Genomic DNA, 19,992 nt, shown 5'->3' on the forward strand with positions numbered 1-19,992 from the left:
TGCCTATAACATTTTACTTAATTAATGATGGTGCTAGCAGGCCAACATTTCTTGTGTAATATAGTGAAATATTGTCATTAGGTAGTGCTGAATCCTTATAGTTTGGTAATAATGAACGAAACATTTAAAAAAGAAAAAGAGAGCACACAAGGGAAAACTCCCATAGTGTATCACCAATGGTATAGTTGCAAGGTTTCAAAACCCTGTTACTACTTAGTAGGGGAGACACAGATCTTTACTGCTAAAGGGTTGTGGTTGCCCTGGGCTGGTAAAGAAGCCCAACACATAATGTACAACATTTCAAGTCTACTTCTTTAGTTAGGCTTTAGTTCTCCTTCAAAAAGAGAAAGAGAGCCCACAAGGGAAAACTCCTATAGTGTATCACCAATGGTATAGTTGCAAGGTTTTAAAATCCTTTTACCAATTAGCAGGGGATGTGAGTAATATGTATCAGGTAAGGGTCCACCACAGTGTTCCCCTATTCCTTGATGAAGAGGGGCAGAGCCTCATCAAACATGTTGGAAACCAGGAGCAGTCAGCGTCTTCTCCCTTGATATTTTTACTGCTTGTACTCAGGGCCAGCCTTAGGCCTATTGGACCAATTGGGCCCAATAAGGCCCCACACCTCTGGGGGCCCCGCACCACAGGGCAGCACAGATAATATTTCCCTCAGCACATGATGCTGCCTGGCCTGCCCCCAACTTTGAGAGTCCAGCCCATCCCCAAATCCATAGGTCCAGCCCACCCCCAACTCTGATAAGCCAGCCTATCCCCCAACTCCATAGGTCTAGCCTGCCCCCAACTCTCATAGGCCCAGCTTTCCTCCAACCTTGATAGGCCCTGCCTGCCCCCAATACAACCAAGCCTGCTCCCAAGCTGAATCGGCCCAGCCTGCCCCAAACTAATTGGCCCAGTCCACTCTCATATTTTCTCCCTCTCTCTCTCTTATCCTGTGTGCCCCTATTATGTGCCCCTATTTCATCCCTCACACTCTCTTACCTTGTCTGCCACTTTCCTTTCTATTTTGTGCCTGTATGCCCTTATTTTCCTAAATACTTGGTGTGTCAGTAGCCAGCAACACTTTGTCTAGGGGCCCCACCAACATGGTCCCAATTGGGCCCCACATTTGATAGGATCAGCCCTGCTTGTACTTTTATCCATTGCTAACACCGAGTCTCAACATTGTGCCTGTGATTATATAAGTGATAGGGGGAGCACTGTGGTGGACCCTTATCTGATACATATTACTCACATTCCCTGCTAATTGGTAAAAGGATTTTAAAACCTTGCAACTATACCATTGGTGATACACTATAGGAGTTTTCCCTTGTGTGCTCTCTTTCTCTTTTTGAAGGAGAACTAAAGCCTAACTAAAGAAGTAGACTAGAAATGTTGTACATTATGTTTTGGGCTTCTTTACCAGCCCAGGCAACCACAGCCCTTTAGCAGTAAAGATCTGTGTCTCTGAAGATGCCCCAGTAGCTTCACATCTTCTTTTCTGCTTTCTTCACTGCACATGATCTGTGCTGCTGTTTAATTACTGATCTTAGGGACCAACTCACAATATATTGTATACAGAACAGAAATCATAATATAAGGCTGTAGTACTTAATACAGATAATTTCTAAGTCAGCTCAGAAACCAGTTCAAATTTAATAATCTGCCTTATATTACAGAATCTGTTTATATTACAAAACAAACCTGATGTTCTGCTTGTAAATTTCTGATGACCCCTAAGCTTAACTTCTCAACAGCTGCTCAGAGCCCACTGAGCATGTGAGTGTTGCAGATCCTTTCCAAGATGGTGACCCCCTGTGACAAGTTTGAAATCCTGGATCATTGCTGCTATTGAGAAGCTGAAACTTTAGGCTGGTGCAATAAGTTCAGTATATTAAATATGGTGTTTTAACCATATTCATTTTAGGGTTTAGTTCTCATTTTAGCTCTTTCTGGTGTGTGTGTGTGAAGCTGAGGATTCTACACTACTGAGAGCTGGCATCATTTTATTAATGATAGAAACATTAACTATACCAGGGGTCCCCAACCTTTTTTTTTTTTTACCCGTGAGCCACATTTAAATGTAGGAATTATTTGGGAAGCAACTCAGACATGAAAAATTTCCCTGAGGGTGCCAAATAAGTGCTTGTGATTGGCTATTTTGTATCCCCTATGTGGACTGACAGCCTGCAGGAGACTCTGTTTGGCAGTACACCTGATTTTTATGCAACCAAAACTTGCCTCCAAGCCAGGAATTCAAAAATAAGCACCTGCTTTGAGGCCACTGGAAGCAGCATCCAAGCGGTTAGTGAGCAACATGTTGCTTGCGAGCCACTGGTTGGGGCCAGTGTACTATACCATAGTGCATGTGATCCAAACTATGCAAAGACCCTTTATCCAGATTCCAGAAAGCCCCAAGTCCCAAACATTCTAAATAATAGGTCCAATACCTGTATTGTGTAAAGCACAGTATATATATGTATATTTCATATTTATTTTAATACCAGTAAGTGCACTGTGCTATATAATTAGCAAAAGCAAAAATGTCTCTTGCATGTATACATTGTTACCAATATTATACATGTACATTAGAATGACTGTTACAATGCAAAGCTAATGTATTATTTTTATTATATTAGTTTTCATGTGCTGTGATAGTGGAAATCTGAAATAATGCAGAGAACTGAACTTGCATTCCCCTAAAGAGCTAACATTTATGATTTACAAGCTCAAGTTATACATCGCAGATGTCTTCCTGCATGTTTTGTTAAAACCTTTTCAGATATACCCAATGTTTTCCATACCTCCATTTATACTAACAAAGCACTGTGCATTTCATATATCCCTTATATTACTGATACATTTACAGCAACACACTTTTTATAAAGAGCTTGATAGTGACACTACTGTAAGTGCATGTATGGTGTGACTTACAAGTTTCCATTGTTCTACATTGCTCTACGATCTGTAAGGACACCACTGCATTATTTACTGAAATGTCATGTGATATGGCATCTATAATTTAGGTGCACCAAATAAAAAATACTTTTGAACAAAAATAAACGGTTTATTACAACTTAATGTAAAACACTAATATCTTTCTTTCCCTTATGTCATTTTCAACTGCCCTTATTAAATAATCCTTGCATATTAAGAATTTAAGGTCCTTTTAATGTGAATATTCCAGTAAGTGACAAGTATAACTACTCGTGTCTCACAAAACCCTTGGTGTGAATCAAACTAAGCATTGAACGTAAAGTTGCTTGAAGGTTTGCCAAATTCTGTTGAATTGCTGCAGCATAGTGGGAGCTGGAATTTAAATAGTCAGTAAAGTGATCATTTGACACTGAATTCATTTTAAGTGTCTTGATTATTCAGTAAAACTTTTGAGAGTCTTTAAGGGCTAGTCCACACGAGGAGAATCTCCCCGAATCTCCTCGTGTGGCCTTACCCTAAAAGTATAATAATGAAACAGTAACACTGGGACCCTGTAATCTGAACATCATTTATGTACAACATTTTGTGACGTGTTGAATATTTGTTTACTTCAGCTTTTCCTTTCGTCTGCCATTCTTGCTGTAGGAGTGATGCTCTCATCATACAGGCTGTCCTCTTGTTTGCTTGCACAGCAGGTTTTATTAGGGGTGGCCTGCTCCAGAATTCCCTTTACTGAACTAAAATCAGCATGGGTACCAAAGATTTTGTCCCAGTGCATAAAGTGAGGGGCATAGTTACTCATGGGCTTTTGATGATGTACATCATGCTTTGCTGGGCCTCCATAAATCCCAAAAGGTACCAGGTGAGATGTGGACCATGGAAAATCATAGCCACAATGATCTTCTACTGAAACATAAACATGGAATACCATAAAAACCCAAGTAGTGAGAATATGACATCTGAAAATGATTGGGTTTAATGTAGTCCAGAAACCTACAGTAACTAGTTCCCAACCTCCCAGACACTGGGTGGCCAAGGAAAAGGGAGCCATGTACTCATGATGGATGGCATGAAATGTCTTATATAACCACCTGTTTCGATGATGAATCATATGCCATATAAAATATTGGAAATCAAATAGAAGAAGACTTCCTGTCACACCAGATATTATATCCATGAGGGTTGGAGACTCTTCTGGAAGGGGACATGGAGGTCTCCAATACCATTGTGCAACAGCAGCTGGAAATATGAAGAACAGATGGTTATACACTGTGACTCCAAGACAGTGCAATATCATCTCTGCTGTGGGGTTTCTGTCTTGCTGGATCTTGTACTTGTGGATACAAGGCCACTTTCTGCCCACGAGGTTTAACACCAGGTAAGGAATGCAGAAGATCAGGTAAGATGAAACAGTGAGGACCACAGGGAAGAGAGGAGATCTCAAGGTATCAGTGTAATTAAGTCGGAAGTAATCCCACAATGGCTGTAGCAAGGGTTCTCTAGAGAAGTCCATGGCCAAAATATGAGACAAGCAAAAGAAGGATTCCATCTTCAGCACCTCCTTAGCTGCAATCTTCCAGGGAGATGGAAGCAATGACTCTTTCTTTTTATTATTCATTTGGATGAAGCTGAACTGACTCCCCCTCCTCTCAGCTGCTTTCAAAACCAAACAATTCAGACCCTTTCCAGCTCCCTGACAACACAGCCTGGCTCCAGGAGTATAATGTGACTGTTTTAAAGGGATAGTAAATGACAATGTCTCCTGGGCACAGCGTGAAAGTAACAGTCTTGCACATTCATGTTCACAACTGTGAATGCAAACAATATATCCATTTAAACACATTTATAAAAATACTTTTTCTATGTTTTATAATAATACATTAGGGTAATAGGTTAAGAATGATGAAATAACATGAATGTAGTAGCAGATGGAGAGATACAACTGACTTATTTTTTTTTATTTTATTTTTTTTTAAATTTGAGGCAACTGCTCTTTAATTTTATCCTTTCTTTTAAAACTTTTTTATTAGATAACAATACAGTATTAACTTTCGTCATATCCGGTTTTTACATATATTTCTATTTTCAGAAAATGAATATTCTCCTACACAGAGGAGGACAATGTCATCACATTCAAGTACCCGGAGGGCCAAGAAAAAAAACTTTAGTGTCCATAATTTCTCTCAACTATACAGCATAAATCAAAACATTCTGACTTTGGAAATTGCATATCAATAAAAAATTAAACTAAAAAACTTAAATAACCGTTTCCGTGTTTACTATAAAGATACAGTAGTGCTCCTAATTCAGTGCCTATGACTACACAAAGTACCATCTTGTAGGTTTCGATACCATCTAACCTTGTCCCTTGTTACAATCTTGCAATCAGAAAAAAAAAACAAAGAAAAAAACCCAAAACAATTAAATAAACCATAAAGCTCTCGCCAGACATTTGCATCATAACCTGGTATATAATATCCAAGGCGTCCAGATTTTGGTGTAGACATCATATTTATCTGCAGCAACACTCAACATTCTCTCATTTATCATAAACCAGTTCATTTTGAGCCGGAACATAATTATGGGAATTGAACACTTTTTCCAGGATGTAGCAATGGTCTGTTTCGCTGCTGTAAAGATAAATTGTATAAGTTTACTATGATATTTGTTTGAAATTGGAATATTTGTATTAAGCAGTACCATCAGAGGATCTTTACGAAGTTTGATTCCCATAATCGAATCAATTAACGTAAATATCCTGGACCAGAATCTACATTGCCACCAAATATGTAACATAGAGCCGTCCATGCTACAATTTCGAAAGCAGAGCGGGCTAGAATTAGGATAAAATTTATGTAACTTTGTGGGAACCATATACCATCCAGAAATAACTTTATATAATGTTTCCTGAGCTAAAATATTTGTTGAAATCTTAGTCGTATTGGTCCAAGTTTGTTGCCATGTAGATTCATCTATTGTGATGCCCATTTCTTTTCCCCATAGTTTAGAATAAGTTGGAATGGAAGAAATCGAGGAATCTAAAATTTCTTTATACAGAATGGATATAATTCCTCCACTACAAGGAAATTTAACACACATTTGCTCCCAGATAGAAGAGGTCAAAATATTAGTACACCCTTTAAGTAGTTTGGTAAGAAAATGCTGTATTTGTATATATCGAAAACATTCTGAGTTTGGGGGATTGTTTTGTTCAACTATAACAGACCAGTCCTTAAGGCCTTTCAAGCCAAGAAAGTGGGTGACGTATATCATATTATGCGATTTCCACCAACAAAAGTCCCTATCTTGTAGCCCTGGTTCAAAAATGGGATTCCCAATCACAGGCATAGCTGGGCAGTGTGGAGATTTTAAAGGTGTTTTAGGTATGATTTGATCCCAAACGGATAATGCCATTTTGAGCACTGGGGTGGAAGCAATAGGTCTGTCTTGTTTAGGAATCCATAGTAACACAGCAGGGAACTGACTTATTTTTATACATTTTGTTCACAATGAAAATCATGCTCTGCCTCCCTTTTATAATTCCTAAAACATATTTAAGAAAATATTATTTTTTTTCCTTTGAAAATAATATATATACGTACAAGAAAAATGAATATGAAATAAAAGAGTCATACATGTATGGCAACAATTTCAGTATCATCTGGCCTTTGGTAAGGTGCGCATTCCATAAATGTAACCCTGTCCACCTTAAGTTCATAAATGGCTGGTTCAGGGGGGCTAAACAGTGTCGGACTGGTCCACAGGGATACCAGGGAAACTCCCGGTGGGCCTAGATGTCAGTGGGCCCTCATGCTGATAAAATTTAGCCATTTCATGGCCATTCCCTATTTCTATGAGAAAAAAAGAGACTAAATAAATTAAATAATAGATTGTAGTATATAAAGAAAAGAGATGGAGAATAGAGGTTTATATGTGAGAAGAGGAAGAATAATAGCACTGAGAGTTGACCCCTGCTCTAAGGCTTTTTGGGTGGGCCCCTGGTCTAAGGTTTTTGGGTGGGCACCTGGAGTCCCAGTCCGACACTGGAGCTAAATAGCAGGTAGTATTACCATTGGTTTTCAAAATCGTTTTCTTTCACAATGTGGATGATGGTTCAGTCTGCTGTGACACAGTTAGGGTTGCCACCCGGTCGGTATTTTACCGGCCTAGCCAGTAAAATACCTGCCAGGGCCGGTATTACAAATTTACCGGTACATTGCCGGTAAATTTGTAATATGCTTAAAAAGACTCCTCAGCCTGCCCCCAATCCCCTGGAACCTAACTTTTCTTTTGCTTCTTGAAGTGTCCGTGGCGTGGCCCTGCCCCTTTTGATGTCACGGCCCACCCCTTTGTGTTCCCGCCCCCCACCAGCCGGTAAAGAATTGTAGAAAAGGTGGCAACAGTATATGCATATCTGTTATAGTTTGCTCTGTTTGTGTCGTGTTCTTGGAAGTGAAAATGATGTTCTTTAGGTATAGAAACCTATTAGTCACTCTGTGTGCATCACTCGATTTGGTTGAAGCAGTCTTAGGTCAGATTTATCAAAACATAAGTTTGAGTGAAAAGAATATGTGTATAAAAAAACCCACCCAGGCAAACCATGCTTAACTTTTTGAGGTTTCTTTGCTCAAATACTTTTCTTGATTTGATCAGAAATTTTCCGACCTGCACCCACCTGAACCTGCCCCTTCTCAACCCCAGTCTGACCTACTGCTGAGAATGGAATTTTCCACCGATCCTGAACCGAGCCTCTTTATCTGACTACAGAGATAACTGAGTGGGCTCCAAAAGTTTCACCACCACCCTCCAACAAAGACAGAGCCCAGCCGCAGTGCACAAATAAAGTTATGGGTGGTGGGAAATTTAAACAGCACCAACCTGAACCCAATGTGCAGGCCAATTCAGAATGGAAACCATAATATCAGTTCAGAATATTGTGGATTGAGGGGATTATATGGCCTCTTTAGATCTAAAAGATGCTTATGTCATGTTCCTCTTCACTTTTGGCACAGGATAGCTGTTTTTCTTCAGGGTAGGTTTCATCACCTCCAGTTCAGGGTTCTTCCATATGAGACCACTACAGAACGAGTTGCTCAGGGAAAATGGAATCCAGCAGAAACGACAATGTCATCCAATTTCAGAGAACTCAGGGCAGTAGCCAAGGCAATTCAGTCTTTTCAACAGTTTTGTCTTGTCCTGTCCCTGCATTATGATGTCCTGTCTTGCAGGAGTTGCATATTTTTGCACTTGCACTTTTTGTCTCTTGTCATCTGGTACATCTATAGGTGGCCATACACGGGCGATAAAAGCTGCCGACAGGCCGAGTCGGCAGCTTATTGGCCCGTGTATGGGGCCCCCTGACAGGCTTCCCTGATCTACATCTGGCCGAAAGTCGGGCAGGTCTCGATCGAATGGGACTAAAAATCCCATCGGATCGCGGCCGCATCTGTTCGTTGATACGGCCCGCAATCCGACCACCTGTTCCCATTCATTAGGATCCAATCGTTGGGTCCTAGGGCCCACGATCGGATCAGCCCGATATTGCCCACCTCAAGGTGGGCATATCGGAGAGAGATCCGCTCATTTGGCGACATCGCCAAACGAGCGGATCTCTCCGTGCATGACCACCTTATGTTGTGTGTAGCACCATGGTCCTAGAGGAACATTTCACTGTGTACTGTACAAACGTAAATGGATGAAATGACAATAAACTCACTCTTGACCCTCTCTCCCTTGACTCTCCATTGTTGCTAGGTATTCTCAGACAATACCACTACAGTGGCCTATATACACAAACATGGGGGAGCAAGGTCCCCTTTACTTCTCAGGGAAGTGAACAAGATTCTATTCTGGGTGGAGAACAATGTCCATCAAATTATGGCAATTCATATTCAAGGTCAGGACAATGTTCTAGCAGATCAGCTCAACAGTACAATAATTATTCCAGGGGAATGGTCTTTAGACCAGAAAGTTCTTCAGAAGAGGACTCACAACTAAAGATATTCTGCTCCATGAACAGATTAGATCAGACAGATTACCTGGATGCAATGTCCTTCAGATGGGAGTTTCCTCTGGTATATGTTTTTCCCCCAATACCTATGATTCCCACAGAGTTATCCGGAAGATTAGAGAAGAACAGATAGAAACAATAATAATTACGACATTCTGGCCTAAGAGAAGCTTTTTTCACTTCTAATGAGGAAGTCCAGGAAAACCTTTTGGATTCTTCATCAGACTCCAGGGCTTCTTACCCAGGACAAAGTCAGTTGTCCGTACTTGGCCACTCTGAAGTTAGCAGCATGGAGTTTGACATTCCATTTTAGGGAAACAAGGGCTGTCCCAAGAGGTAATTGAATGTGAGGGCTACTCACCCTGGTGGCCTAGTGGGCCGGCGGGGATGCCCGCCATGCTCTCAGCAGGGATGGCCGCCACGCCGGTCTTCTTCCTCCAATGCGCCGGTTCCCTAGTGCGCATGCGGCGTGCCTCTGCTATTCTGAATTCTGTGATCTGATTATCCTGACTTCTGAAATCCTAACCCTGCCTGGTAACCGACTCTTCTGTATCCGAATCCCTTCTGATTGATTTTTAGATTTGACCCTTGCCTGCCTGACTCCACTTGTACTCTGCCTGCTCCGACCCGGCCTGATCTGTCTATGCTTTCTGTCTACGCCTTGTACTGTGACCTTCTGCCCAAAAGACTTTACTTTACCGTTGTGTCCCTTTGCTCATTCAGAACCCTTCGCTTGGCACCTCTCTTATTTAAGACCTGGTGGCATACGATTAGCCGTGGGCTCCTCCCGAGGTGAAAGGCGGCTGTTAAAGGCAGAAGCAAGAGCCGAGAACAGGGTGCTTAGCATTGGTTCTGAATTTAGGTTTCAGTCTTGAAAACCTTCCACTAGTAAAATCTATTCCAGAATTTGGAACTGTTTTCATAAGTGGTGCATGGAAAAACACATCGATGAAAGTAGAGCTTCAACAATTGTCATCTTGAAATTCTTACAGGAAGGGTTCGATAAAGGACTGGCAGTCAATACCTTGAAGGTTCAGATTTTTGCCTTGTCTGCTTGGTTGGGAAAATCTCTTTGGACTATACCTTTATTCAGAAGACTTGTTAAAGCACAAATCTAAAATCCGACCAAGAATCACCAAACCTGTTCCTACATGGGATTTAGATCTGGTCTTGAACAAATTTTGTGAAGTCCCTTTGAGCCCTTGGAAGAATGCTCCCTTAAATGTCTCTCTTTTAAGGTGTTCTTTTCGGTAGCAATTGCCTCTGCCAAAAGATTGGGAGAACTTTAAGCCTTATCAGTCAAGGAATCTTATCTTTCCCTTTTTCCGGATAAAGTAATCAAAGAAATACTGACACCAGAATTAAACTCAGGTTCATAAACTTCAAACAAACAATTGCTTACAAAAACAAACCTCTCAGCAAAAAACGGTCAACGTGACCTATAGGTAACTTTTAATGTACATTCATATTTTTAAAAGTAGTTTTTTAGTGTCAGTATCACTTTAAGGATGCTTCTTTCTTTTCATCCAAAAATTACATCTGAAACTACCATAAATTGTTCTTCCTTCTTCCCCCCCCTACCCCAGGAAGAAAATGCTGAGATTGAAAAGCTTCAGTTTCTGGATGTGAGAAGATCATTGAGAATTTTCATTAATAGAACAAAAGATTATAGGCAGTCACCCCACTCTGTACTGCGACTTCAAGCGGTGCGCAAGCTGCCGGGGGGCCCTGAGGGGGTGTGGCCCCTGTTCCAATCGCACCCCTTGCTCCCCCGGTAGTTCCGCCACTGCTCAAGGCCTCAAAAACTTCTATTGCAAGATGGCTTAAATAGACCATCCAGATGACATACATCAAGGAAAAAATCTCATTACTCCAAAGCTCACTCAACTAGGAGTGTGTCCACATCATGGGCAGCAAGAGCTGAATTATGTAAAGCAGCCACGTGGAGTAGTTTTAATACCTTCATTAAACATTATAGGGTGGACATCTCAGCCTCTCAGGAAGCTACATTTGGGAGAAGAATCATCCACGAGGTGATCTGACTGGTTACCCGCCCTTTATAGTCTTGCTAATTCTCATGGTGCTGCCGAATGTGGACATGATGGAAAGAGTAAATTTTACTTAACAAAATTTACATTTCCTTATTCCCTTCGGCAGCAATTTCCCGCCCATTAAATTTTTTTTTTGTAGTTATATGTGTTAGTCTTTTGTATAACACTGACTTCCAGGAGGGGGAGTGTTTATTTTTACGGGAATTATGGGATGTTTAACTCTTTGTGTATATTGTCCTACCCAGCAGGTTAAAGGCAAAATATCTCATGGTGCTGCCAAAGGGACTGAGGGAAATGTAAATTTCAGTAAGTAAAATGTATTCTTTTTTTCAGCCATTTCCATTGTAGAAGAGATGCTCTCGTCCATTCACGGACCTAAAATCAGCATGGATACCAAAGATTTTTTACTTTTAAGTAAAGTGGGAAACCAAGTACTTGCTTGGTCCCTCTTACAACCAAATTACATGTGTATATACTGTATCATGTGAATAAATCAGTTTGTATCTGTGTTTGTTCCTATGAGTCAGTTTGTCCTTTATCTATATAAGGATGTTTTATGATTAGTTAGTCTGTGGGAGTCTCACTCACTTCTTATGTGCATCAATGAGCTAATGCATAAGGCTGACCATACACTGAGATTGGATCGTTTGGTGAGGTTGCCAAACAAGCAGATCTCTCCTCGATATGCCCACCTCGAGATGGTTGATATCAGGCTGATTTGATTGTGGGCCCTAGGGCCCAACGATTGGCTCACAATGAGGATAATATGGACGGTCAGGTAGAAGGCCTCATCAACGAACTGAAGTGGTCATTGATCCAACAAGGTTTTTAAACTTGCCCGAGCAACATCTGGCAGACTTTTGGCCAGATAATTTGGCCAGATATTGATCGGGGAAGCCTGTCGGAGGGTCTTAAATAAGAAGGCATGGTATAATTCTTTCTCACAGTAAGTTAAATGGTTCTTGATCCAAACAGATAATCTATCCAAGTGCCATTTGATACCACCATCCTCTAGGAACCAGACACACTCAAGATGTTAATTAGATCAGTTTTATGTGACATATACATTTAACACAATGATAACACAAGGTATTGGTAGATAGCTCATGTTTAGTCTATGCTTATTGCCACGCACAGTGTATTTTTTGACAGTATGATGTACTAAACCCCATTTTAATAATTAATCTAAAGTGTGAGAATTCATGAAACTGTACAGTATGTTGCCAATGTATCATTAATTATTTTTTGCATTGTTTGCATTTCAAAATGTAAACAAGTCTCAATACTTGTTTTAGCATATAATTTTGTTTTCTCACCATAGCAACCTTTCATAAATTATCCCTGTAGTGTAAATGTATTGAATGTCCTATATATGTTTATATACATAAATTGGTATAAGACATGTATTATATTGATTATTATGTATTCCTTTGTATTAACTACAATTTTGGCAACATATGGTGAAGAGAACTAAGGTGGTAGTTATTGTAACTAATCCTGTCTAATGGCATTGTACAAGAACTGATTATATTTGGAAGCGGTGTAAGTGCCTCCAGGCCCCTAATTATAAACAATGCAGTTTTTAAAAATATTATTTATTTTCATTTAAAGGGATAGCCACACAATGAAACCAAGACTTCATTTTTTATTTGTCTTTTTATTAGAGTTTTTTATTTTTGTTTTAAATACTGTAAGATACAATCTTTCTGTATTTTTTCACAAAAATTAAATGCAGAATAAACATATAAGAGAAAAACAGAAATCATATGACTGTTAGCCAAGACTTCATTTATATCTTTACAAACTTCTAAATGTCTCTGCTGTACACACAGTTGAATCCAAATGTGGCACTGCAGGCTGAACAAAAACTTGCTCCACCAGACAAATACTGTACTGCAATATTAGTGGACTTTATGCGCAGAATAGGATGCAATGCGTAGAAACAATTACATGTGGTGATCATGAAATATAACTGTACAACTGCATAACAAGAGCAAAACAACAGTCCATCTTCTGTCCAGATGATCAAGCCTGGTATTGAATGGTGCAGTCACATATACTTTTGCTTCACTGCCTCACCCCAGTACTGAAATTTCAACCAAACCAGCAGGCTCCACACCACTTTGTTGTAATCACGGCCATGTCATACAACGTATATGACAGATGGAGACCCCAGGCAGCAGCCTTGTGCAGAAGCTGGATCCGCATGATGACTGTGGGAACCGCCAGATTCCAAGAGCAGAATTGTGGAAAGTTTCCAAGACATTGTCCATGTTAGATGATGGAATTGAGTCAAGTCTCTTATATGAAATTAGGTTTTGAGTCTTTATTCAGATTTAATTCTGAGAACATCGCAACTGTGCTTTTCACCTCAATTAAAAAGTTTTTTTTTCTAGAAATCCAAAAAGTAAGGGAGTCACGTTCAAAGAAAAAACTTGGCAAATGAGTTTGTTTAACTAAGCTCTATTTTAGACTTTAGAGTTTTCCCAGCCTTAAAAGGGTTGTTCACCTTCAAACAACTAGTTGTTTTCAGATAGATCACCAGAAATAACAACTTTTTCCAATGACTTTCTATTTTCTATGTGTGACGGTTTTTTTAATATTGACGTGTAAAGTGTAATTTTTTACCTTCTGAAGCAGCTCTGGGGGTCGCCAACCCTGTAAACTAAATTGATACATTTAGTTGATACATTTCTAATCTTTGTCCCTGCTGATCAGAATCCCTGGGTTTCATAAGAGGCAGCTGTTGGAATTGATACAATAGTTGGTAATACTCCAGAAATGCTGCTGAGAAATGTTGCAAAATTGTAACAGTTCAGAATCTGCACCTGAATTACTAAACTGCCAGACTGAAACACCAGACAGGGACGTTCAACTTTAAACTTTTTTAGAAAAATGTTTGAAAAACAGTAAAAAATAAATAATGGAAAACAATCGAAAAAAGTCTTTATTTGTTGGGAACAATCTGAAAACAACTGTTTGAAAGGTGAGCAACCTCTTTAAGACAATGACACACCCAGAAATATTATTTTGTAGCAAAGTATTGTGATGGACACATGCATGTGATTAATAACACAAAAAAAGCTTATTGCTGCATTTTCACCCTATGGTAACGTGGTGATTACATTTTCTTACAGAAGGGTAAATATATCAGTGTTATATAAATAAAGCATAATAACTGCTGTCGGAACAAACTCCAGAATAGGTATACAATGTCCCTTTAACTAGCATTTGCAGAATTGTCAGTTTGGAGTGATGTGCAGAAGCTAGATTTAAGTTACCATGCAAAAAGAAATACAGCTATTGTAACTTCTTAATTTGGGGTTCTATTCTCAAAAGTAGATCAGATATACTCTAGAACAGGGGTGCCCAAAAGGTAAATCTGGATCTACCAGTAGACCTTTAGCTGGTGATCAGTAGATTTCAAGACACTGTTGACAAACAGTGTGTCTCAATCACCCTCCTGTTTCATTCAGCTATTTATTATGTTAAGCAAATTAATTATTAGAAATTCAGCTCCTTTTATATTTGGAACATTTTCCCTTTTTCATCATTAACATCCATGATAGTAAATGAAATAAACTTTCTTCAGTATCTACCCATTTAATAATGTTAACTTTTTTTTTTGTTTCTTGTATTTCTTTCCCCATCCAATAGAGACCTCAATATTATAATACAGCATGTACTAAAACAAAAGAATACACGAGGGGTTCTAGGCTTTACAAATATACATTTTTGTGTCTCCTAAATAAAGAGAAGACTTCTTTTTTTTTTAGAATTCTTATAATTTTATAATTATCACTATAATTTTGCTCCCTCTATTTTGAGATAAAAAGAAACATACTTACCAAGAGCAGATTTTAAGATCACAAGTACAGGACCTGATTAAAGCCCCAAATTTGTGGATTAATAGAATTATGGGGGTTATTAAGTATGAATTGTTTGTTTTTCAGTGATTAGCAAATCTTAGAACAGATACATTTTTTTAGTCGGGCTCTTTAACCATTGTATCAGGACCAAGTAGAATATTCATAAATGTAAATTGAAGTAAGAATTAATTGATAATATTAATACCGGGGATTAAGAGCATGCAGGCTGAAGGATAATGATCATTCCAGATAAGTACATTAGTAAAGAAAAAATCATTTTAGTTTCTCTTTTCACATATTTATACAGGGAGTTCTTCAGTTGGCTAAATATCTATTGAAGATAGCTCTGAATCACATTTTTATCTAAGGTCTGTATCTCCTGTGGCTGGTAGAAAAATGGCTGTGGCTTCTCTGAAAGCCTGCATCTACTTGATTTAAAGAAAATTCATCAAGATATCAAATGATATCTGTACTAGGACATACTATGAGAAACAGAAATTGGAATATTGACTAATCTACTCTGTTAAATGTTTTTTTATATGTTTCTGAAGAAAGCAAGTATGGTACATGGCTTGATAATTCATTTTAGCACCAATATTTATATTTTGCTGTTCGATCTAAATCTACAGGATACATTTTTCTGGAGTCTATAATTTCTAACTGAACTTCACATTTCTTCTGTGAGATCTGAAAATAGCTCCTTTCGAAAGCTTTTTTATGGCTATTTCTTCAGTTTCTTGTGTTTTGAACATAGTCTGGCTCTTTTCAGGTAACGCATTCATGACCCTTGGATCTTTAAATCTGGCATTGGCAGTCCCAGTGTTGAAAAAATGGAGCAAAATTTGTGTCTGGCCTTTGATGGTGCACATCGTGGGCAAATGAACCTCCATATAACCCTAGAGGTAAAATTTGGCTAAGAGACCAAGGGAAATTATAGCCCGAGTGGTCATCCACTGACAACCAGATACCCAGCAGATTGCAAGCCCAGGATGCCAGAGGGTGGCATCCTAATATCAAAGGGTTAGTGCTGCTCCAGAAACCAAGAGTCATCAGCTCATAGCCTCCCAGGTTCTGACTTGACCATGAAAATGGGGAAGTGTACTTGTGATGGATAGCATGGACTTTCTTGTAAAGCCATACGTTCTTGTGATGTAAAAAATGCCATATATAGTACTGGAAGTCAAACAAGAGCAGGCACCCTAACATCTCCACAAATAAAGTCCATATACTTGGTGCTGTGGCTGGCAACATTGTTGGTGGCATGCAGAAGCAATTCAGAAGAACCCCTGACATAGAAGAGATGGTTGAATACGGCTCTCCATATACAAACCCCCATCATCTCTAGAGTTGGGTGCTTGTTTTTCTGTATTTTGTATTGATACAAGAAATGACACTGTTCGCCCATCACATCTACAGCAGCGAATGGAAAACTAAAACAGAGAAAACCAGTAAAAGCCAGCAAAACAGAGAAAAATGGGGAACACAGAAGGTCTCCAAACTCTGCAAGAAGGTGATCCCAGAATGGCTGTAGAAACAGGGGCTGATGTGGGCAAGTAGAACAATTCATCCTGATCTTTGCATATACCCAAAAGCAGTTAGCTCAGTGTAACCCTTAACAGCAAAAAAAACTATGGCATGTCCCAAAGACACCTCTAGCTAGTTTTTCAGATTGTGGTAATGCTCCAATCTATTTAAGGAGGAATCCTAAGGCAATTTATTCCAGGGTGGAGACTCATATTATATAATCTAATATTAAATGATTAACCTGAATGTCAATCAGAAAAATTCATTGTTTTAAAGTCTACATATTTATTATAAGATGAAAATCCTATTATACTAAGCAAAGCCTAATATTGTAATATAGCTAATAAGTGTTCTATTTTTGAAGAAAAGAGAATGAGGGATAAATACCATTTTCCTGCCCTGACAGGTCATAAGGTTGTTAACCCTCTGATCTGCTCCCAGCTACTTTCACCCAGTCTTTGGAGTATACTAGGCATCCTCAAAATGCTGCAAGGACAACATAGGGTTAAAAGCATTATAAGAAGTCTAAGCACATGAAAATGTATTTTCACTCTCTCCTCTGTTTCATGAAAACAGTTAGTTCCAGTTACAAAGGCAAACACAGAGAAAGCAATAAGCTTGAGCTTAAGCCATACATACTTGCATGGCACTGGTGGATAGACAGAACCAATTTCTTGCATTTACTTCTGCAGGGCATCACCTGTTCAAAAACATATGGGTTTCATGCACACATAGATCTGCTTTCCTTGACATGCACTTGCACTAAACAATCTTTAACGTTACCATCCTGCTATTGCTCTGTCGGTACATTCCTTCCCCGAGTGCACACACGTCTTATCTATGGCAGATTTGCTCTATGGGTTTAAAAGTGCTGTCTTTCTTTCAAATATCAGCAATTTGCTGGATTTAATAATTGTGCATCATTATGACCCTTCTCTCTGCTGCTCAACCCCCCTTCTCCCCACAGACTGCACCAACTTCTAGTGGTTCATACCCTCACATCAGTATTGTCTGGGCCCACAGGGGCTGCCACATCAAGAACCCACTATTCTCATCCCTGCAAAATCCTCCGTACATTTGCCAGCACATTCTCCCTCCTGGCACCAAGTACAGCTTACCAGCTATTCCCTCCTCCTTCCTTGCAGCTGTGATCTAGATGAGCCCCTGCACATCCCAGCATGGAGCTGCCTAGGCTAGTGGGAAACAGGCCTGGGTTAATTTTCAGTGTCCTGTCAGCCCATTTCAACCCTGACCTCTGTAGCAAGTTCTAAATTTTGGTGGCCAACACAAACCTCCAGCTACTCACAACACTCCCAGATCTTGGATGTCCTAGGAGTCCTAAGAAGAATCTCAAGAGAGCTGCAAGCATTACTCAAGAGAGAAAAGGTCACAAAATATATTCCCAGACCCAGAAATTATTTGTATTTTTAATTTGCAAAGGACTTTCATTATGCAGCTTTTTATGTGTAGGTGACCAGTTAAATTTAAGCAGTTTATTGTTTGGCGTTCTGTAGAAACTCAGCAGAAAGTGATACGTCCTGGGTATTCCCAGGTCAGGAAAAAGGCACACCCAACACTACCCCGCAATAGGTTAACCCACATCTGAGCCTAAACTGCAAAATGTTATCATTGAAGGGCCCGAGCCCAGCCCATAACCGCATCTTCTCACTCTGTACACTACTTCTGTGCCTGACTCCTGATTCCCTGTCCTGGTTCAAAGACAGGGAATCTTCAGGAGCAGTGGAAGAGTGTACTTCCCCAGTCTGACCCACACCTAACCCGCAATGGTAGGACAAAATTCAACCCGAAGCTGCCCAACCGGTGGTCAACCCACAGGTCATTGCATTGTATTCACCTGCCACTCATCAAATGTGGTCTACCTAATTATATTCCTGGACTGTTCCACCATGGGATTGGATGTTGGGGAAACAGGACAGATGCCCCAATCCAAGACAGAATGTCCAGTGGGTGCACATTTTAACAGTGCCAACTGCAGTATTAATGTTCAAATGGAGAACTTAAACTCACAGAGGGACTGAACGATGGGAGAATATAAGTTTAAGCAAATCCCCCAGGCTGCATGTATCCAAGGGACTCCCCTCCCTCCCCCTGACAGCATTAAATGGCACATGTCCCTCCTAAATATTCAAACTGCACACTCCGTACCCAATTGCTTTTAGGACAAACAAGATATATCATATCATCCTTATTTTTAAGAATTGAATTCCGTCCAGTAAAGCAGGGGTTAAGGCTAAGTCTGCAACTGGCCAATCAACAGTACTGGAAGGTTATTTATACACCACACGCACGATAACTCGTTGCCAGTACAATTGGTTTTGTAGTGAGCAAGTTGTTACTTGTGAACTCCACCGTGCTAATAGTAACATTGTATGAATTCCTGTGTTTGACTCGGCCCGTTTGACTTCGCTTGTGTAATTTCCTTTGGATTGACTTGTGTGTTTGTCTCCGGCCCGGACCCAACTCTGTTATCCTCCCGTTCCCGATTGGCAACTTGCTGAGCCACTGCAATTAGCAGCTCAGTCTCCTCTACTGCACCCTCCATAACTGCTCCGGCAGGTTGTCCCCTCCACTACCTTACTTTCAGCAGCCGACCTGAGGGGTTTGACCACACTACAGCGCAGGGTTGACACAACTGGGTTCCCCTTCAAGGAATAGAACTCTTAACATTTATTAAGTTCTGTTATCTACGTTTCATTTCACGTGTCCATGTCAGATTCCTAATGGTGTGTGAGGGGTGTGTGTGTCCCCTAATGTGGACTGAAACAATGGACACAAGTGGTATGTGAAATATTGAATACAGTGCTGGTCCTTACCAACCATATGCATACTTAACCAACTGTGCACCTCAACTAATTATTTGGAAAAGAGTTCAGACACACTGACTATGATATATATAGGTATAGGGTCCCTTATCCAGAAACCCGATATCCAGAAAGCTCCGAATTACAGTATGTCTCCCATAGACTCCATTTTATCGAAATAATCCAAATTTTTGAAAATGATTTCCCTTTTCTCTGTAATAATAAAACAGTAGCTTGTACTTGATTCCAACTAAGATATAATTAATCCTTATTGGAAGCAAACCCAGCCTATTGAGTTTATTTAATGTTTAAATGAATTTCTAGTAGACTTAAGGCATGAAGACCCAAATTACGGAAAGATCCGTTATCCGGAAAACCCCAGCTCCCAAGCATTCTGGATAACAGGTCCCATACCTGTATATATTAAAATAAATGATTGGATGATGTGTGATCCAAAGTGACTGATAACCATACAAAGTGTTTTTAGCATTTCTGGAGTTTGTCACTGAAAATATTACAACCATGTGAAACCATGCTGGAGTAAATCACAATACATACTTTTGTAAATGACCACTAACTCTGTAATGGATTCTGCCTACTGATATCAGCAATGGTGGAGGACGCTATAAAACCAGAAGTAAAAATAAATATCACCTTTATTTTAAACCATTTTTAGCACATATTTTTGTGTAAAACAATTTACACACCAATTTATGGAATAGGGTGGGCAGTGTAAGGCACATACAGGAAGGGAAGGGCAGGCGTCACACACCACGAAAATA

At 39.8% G+C, this 19,992-nt stretch overlaps 1 protein-coding gene, 1 long non-coding RNA gene and 1 pseudogene across 2 annotated transcripts in view; 1 reads left to right on the top strand and 2 right to left on the bottom strand.

Moving 5' to 3' along the window:
- The window catches only part of LOC121401532, a 30,842-nt gene extending 25,659 nt beyond the window's left edge, over positions 1-5,183 (top strand). The window contains exon 3 of the long non-coding RNA XR_005966324.1: positions 5,024-5,183. This is a non-coding gene — a long non-coding RNA (uncharacterized LOC121401532). The remainder of the gene's footprint in view (positions 1-5,023) is intronic.
- LOC108710600 (cholesterol 25-hydroxylase-like protein 1, member 2) lies at positions 3,049-4,596 on the bottom strand. Its single transcript, XM_018251717.2, has one exon. It carries the CDS (start codon positions 4,550-4,552, stop codon positions 3,545-3,547), a length of 1,008 nt encoding a protein of 335 aa, XP_018107206.2. The 5' UTR covers positions 4,553-4,596; the 3' UTR covers positions 3,049-3,544.
- A 9,284-nt stretch (positions 5,184-14,467) lies between the features above and the next one.
- Positions 14,468-16,604, bottom strand: LOC108711277 (annotated as a pseudogene).
- Between the last annotated feature and the right edge of the window lie 3,388 nt (positions 16,605-19,992).

Source organism: Xenopus laevis, chromosome 3L, assembly GCF_017654675.1.
Source record: "Xenopus laevis strain J_2021 chromosome 3L, Xenopus_laevis_v10.1, whole genome shotgun sequence".
In the NCBI taxonomy this organism is placed as follows: Eukaryota; Metazoa; Chordata; class Amphibia; order Anura; family Pipidae; genus Xenopus; species Xenopus laevis.

Excerpts from the sequence above, each read along its gene's own strand:
- LOC108710600 (XM_018251717.2), bottom strand. The coding sequence starts at position 4,552 with ATGAATAATAAAAAGAAAGAGTCATTGCTTCCATCTCCCTGGAAGATT.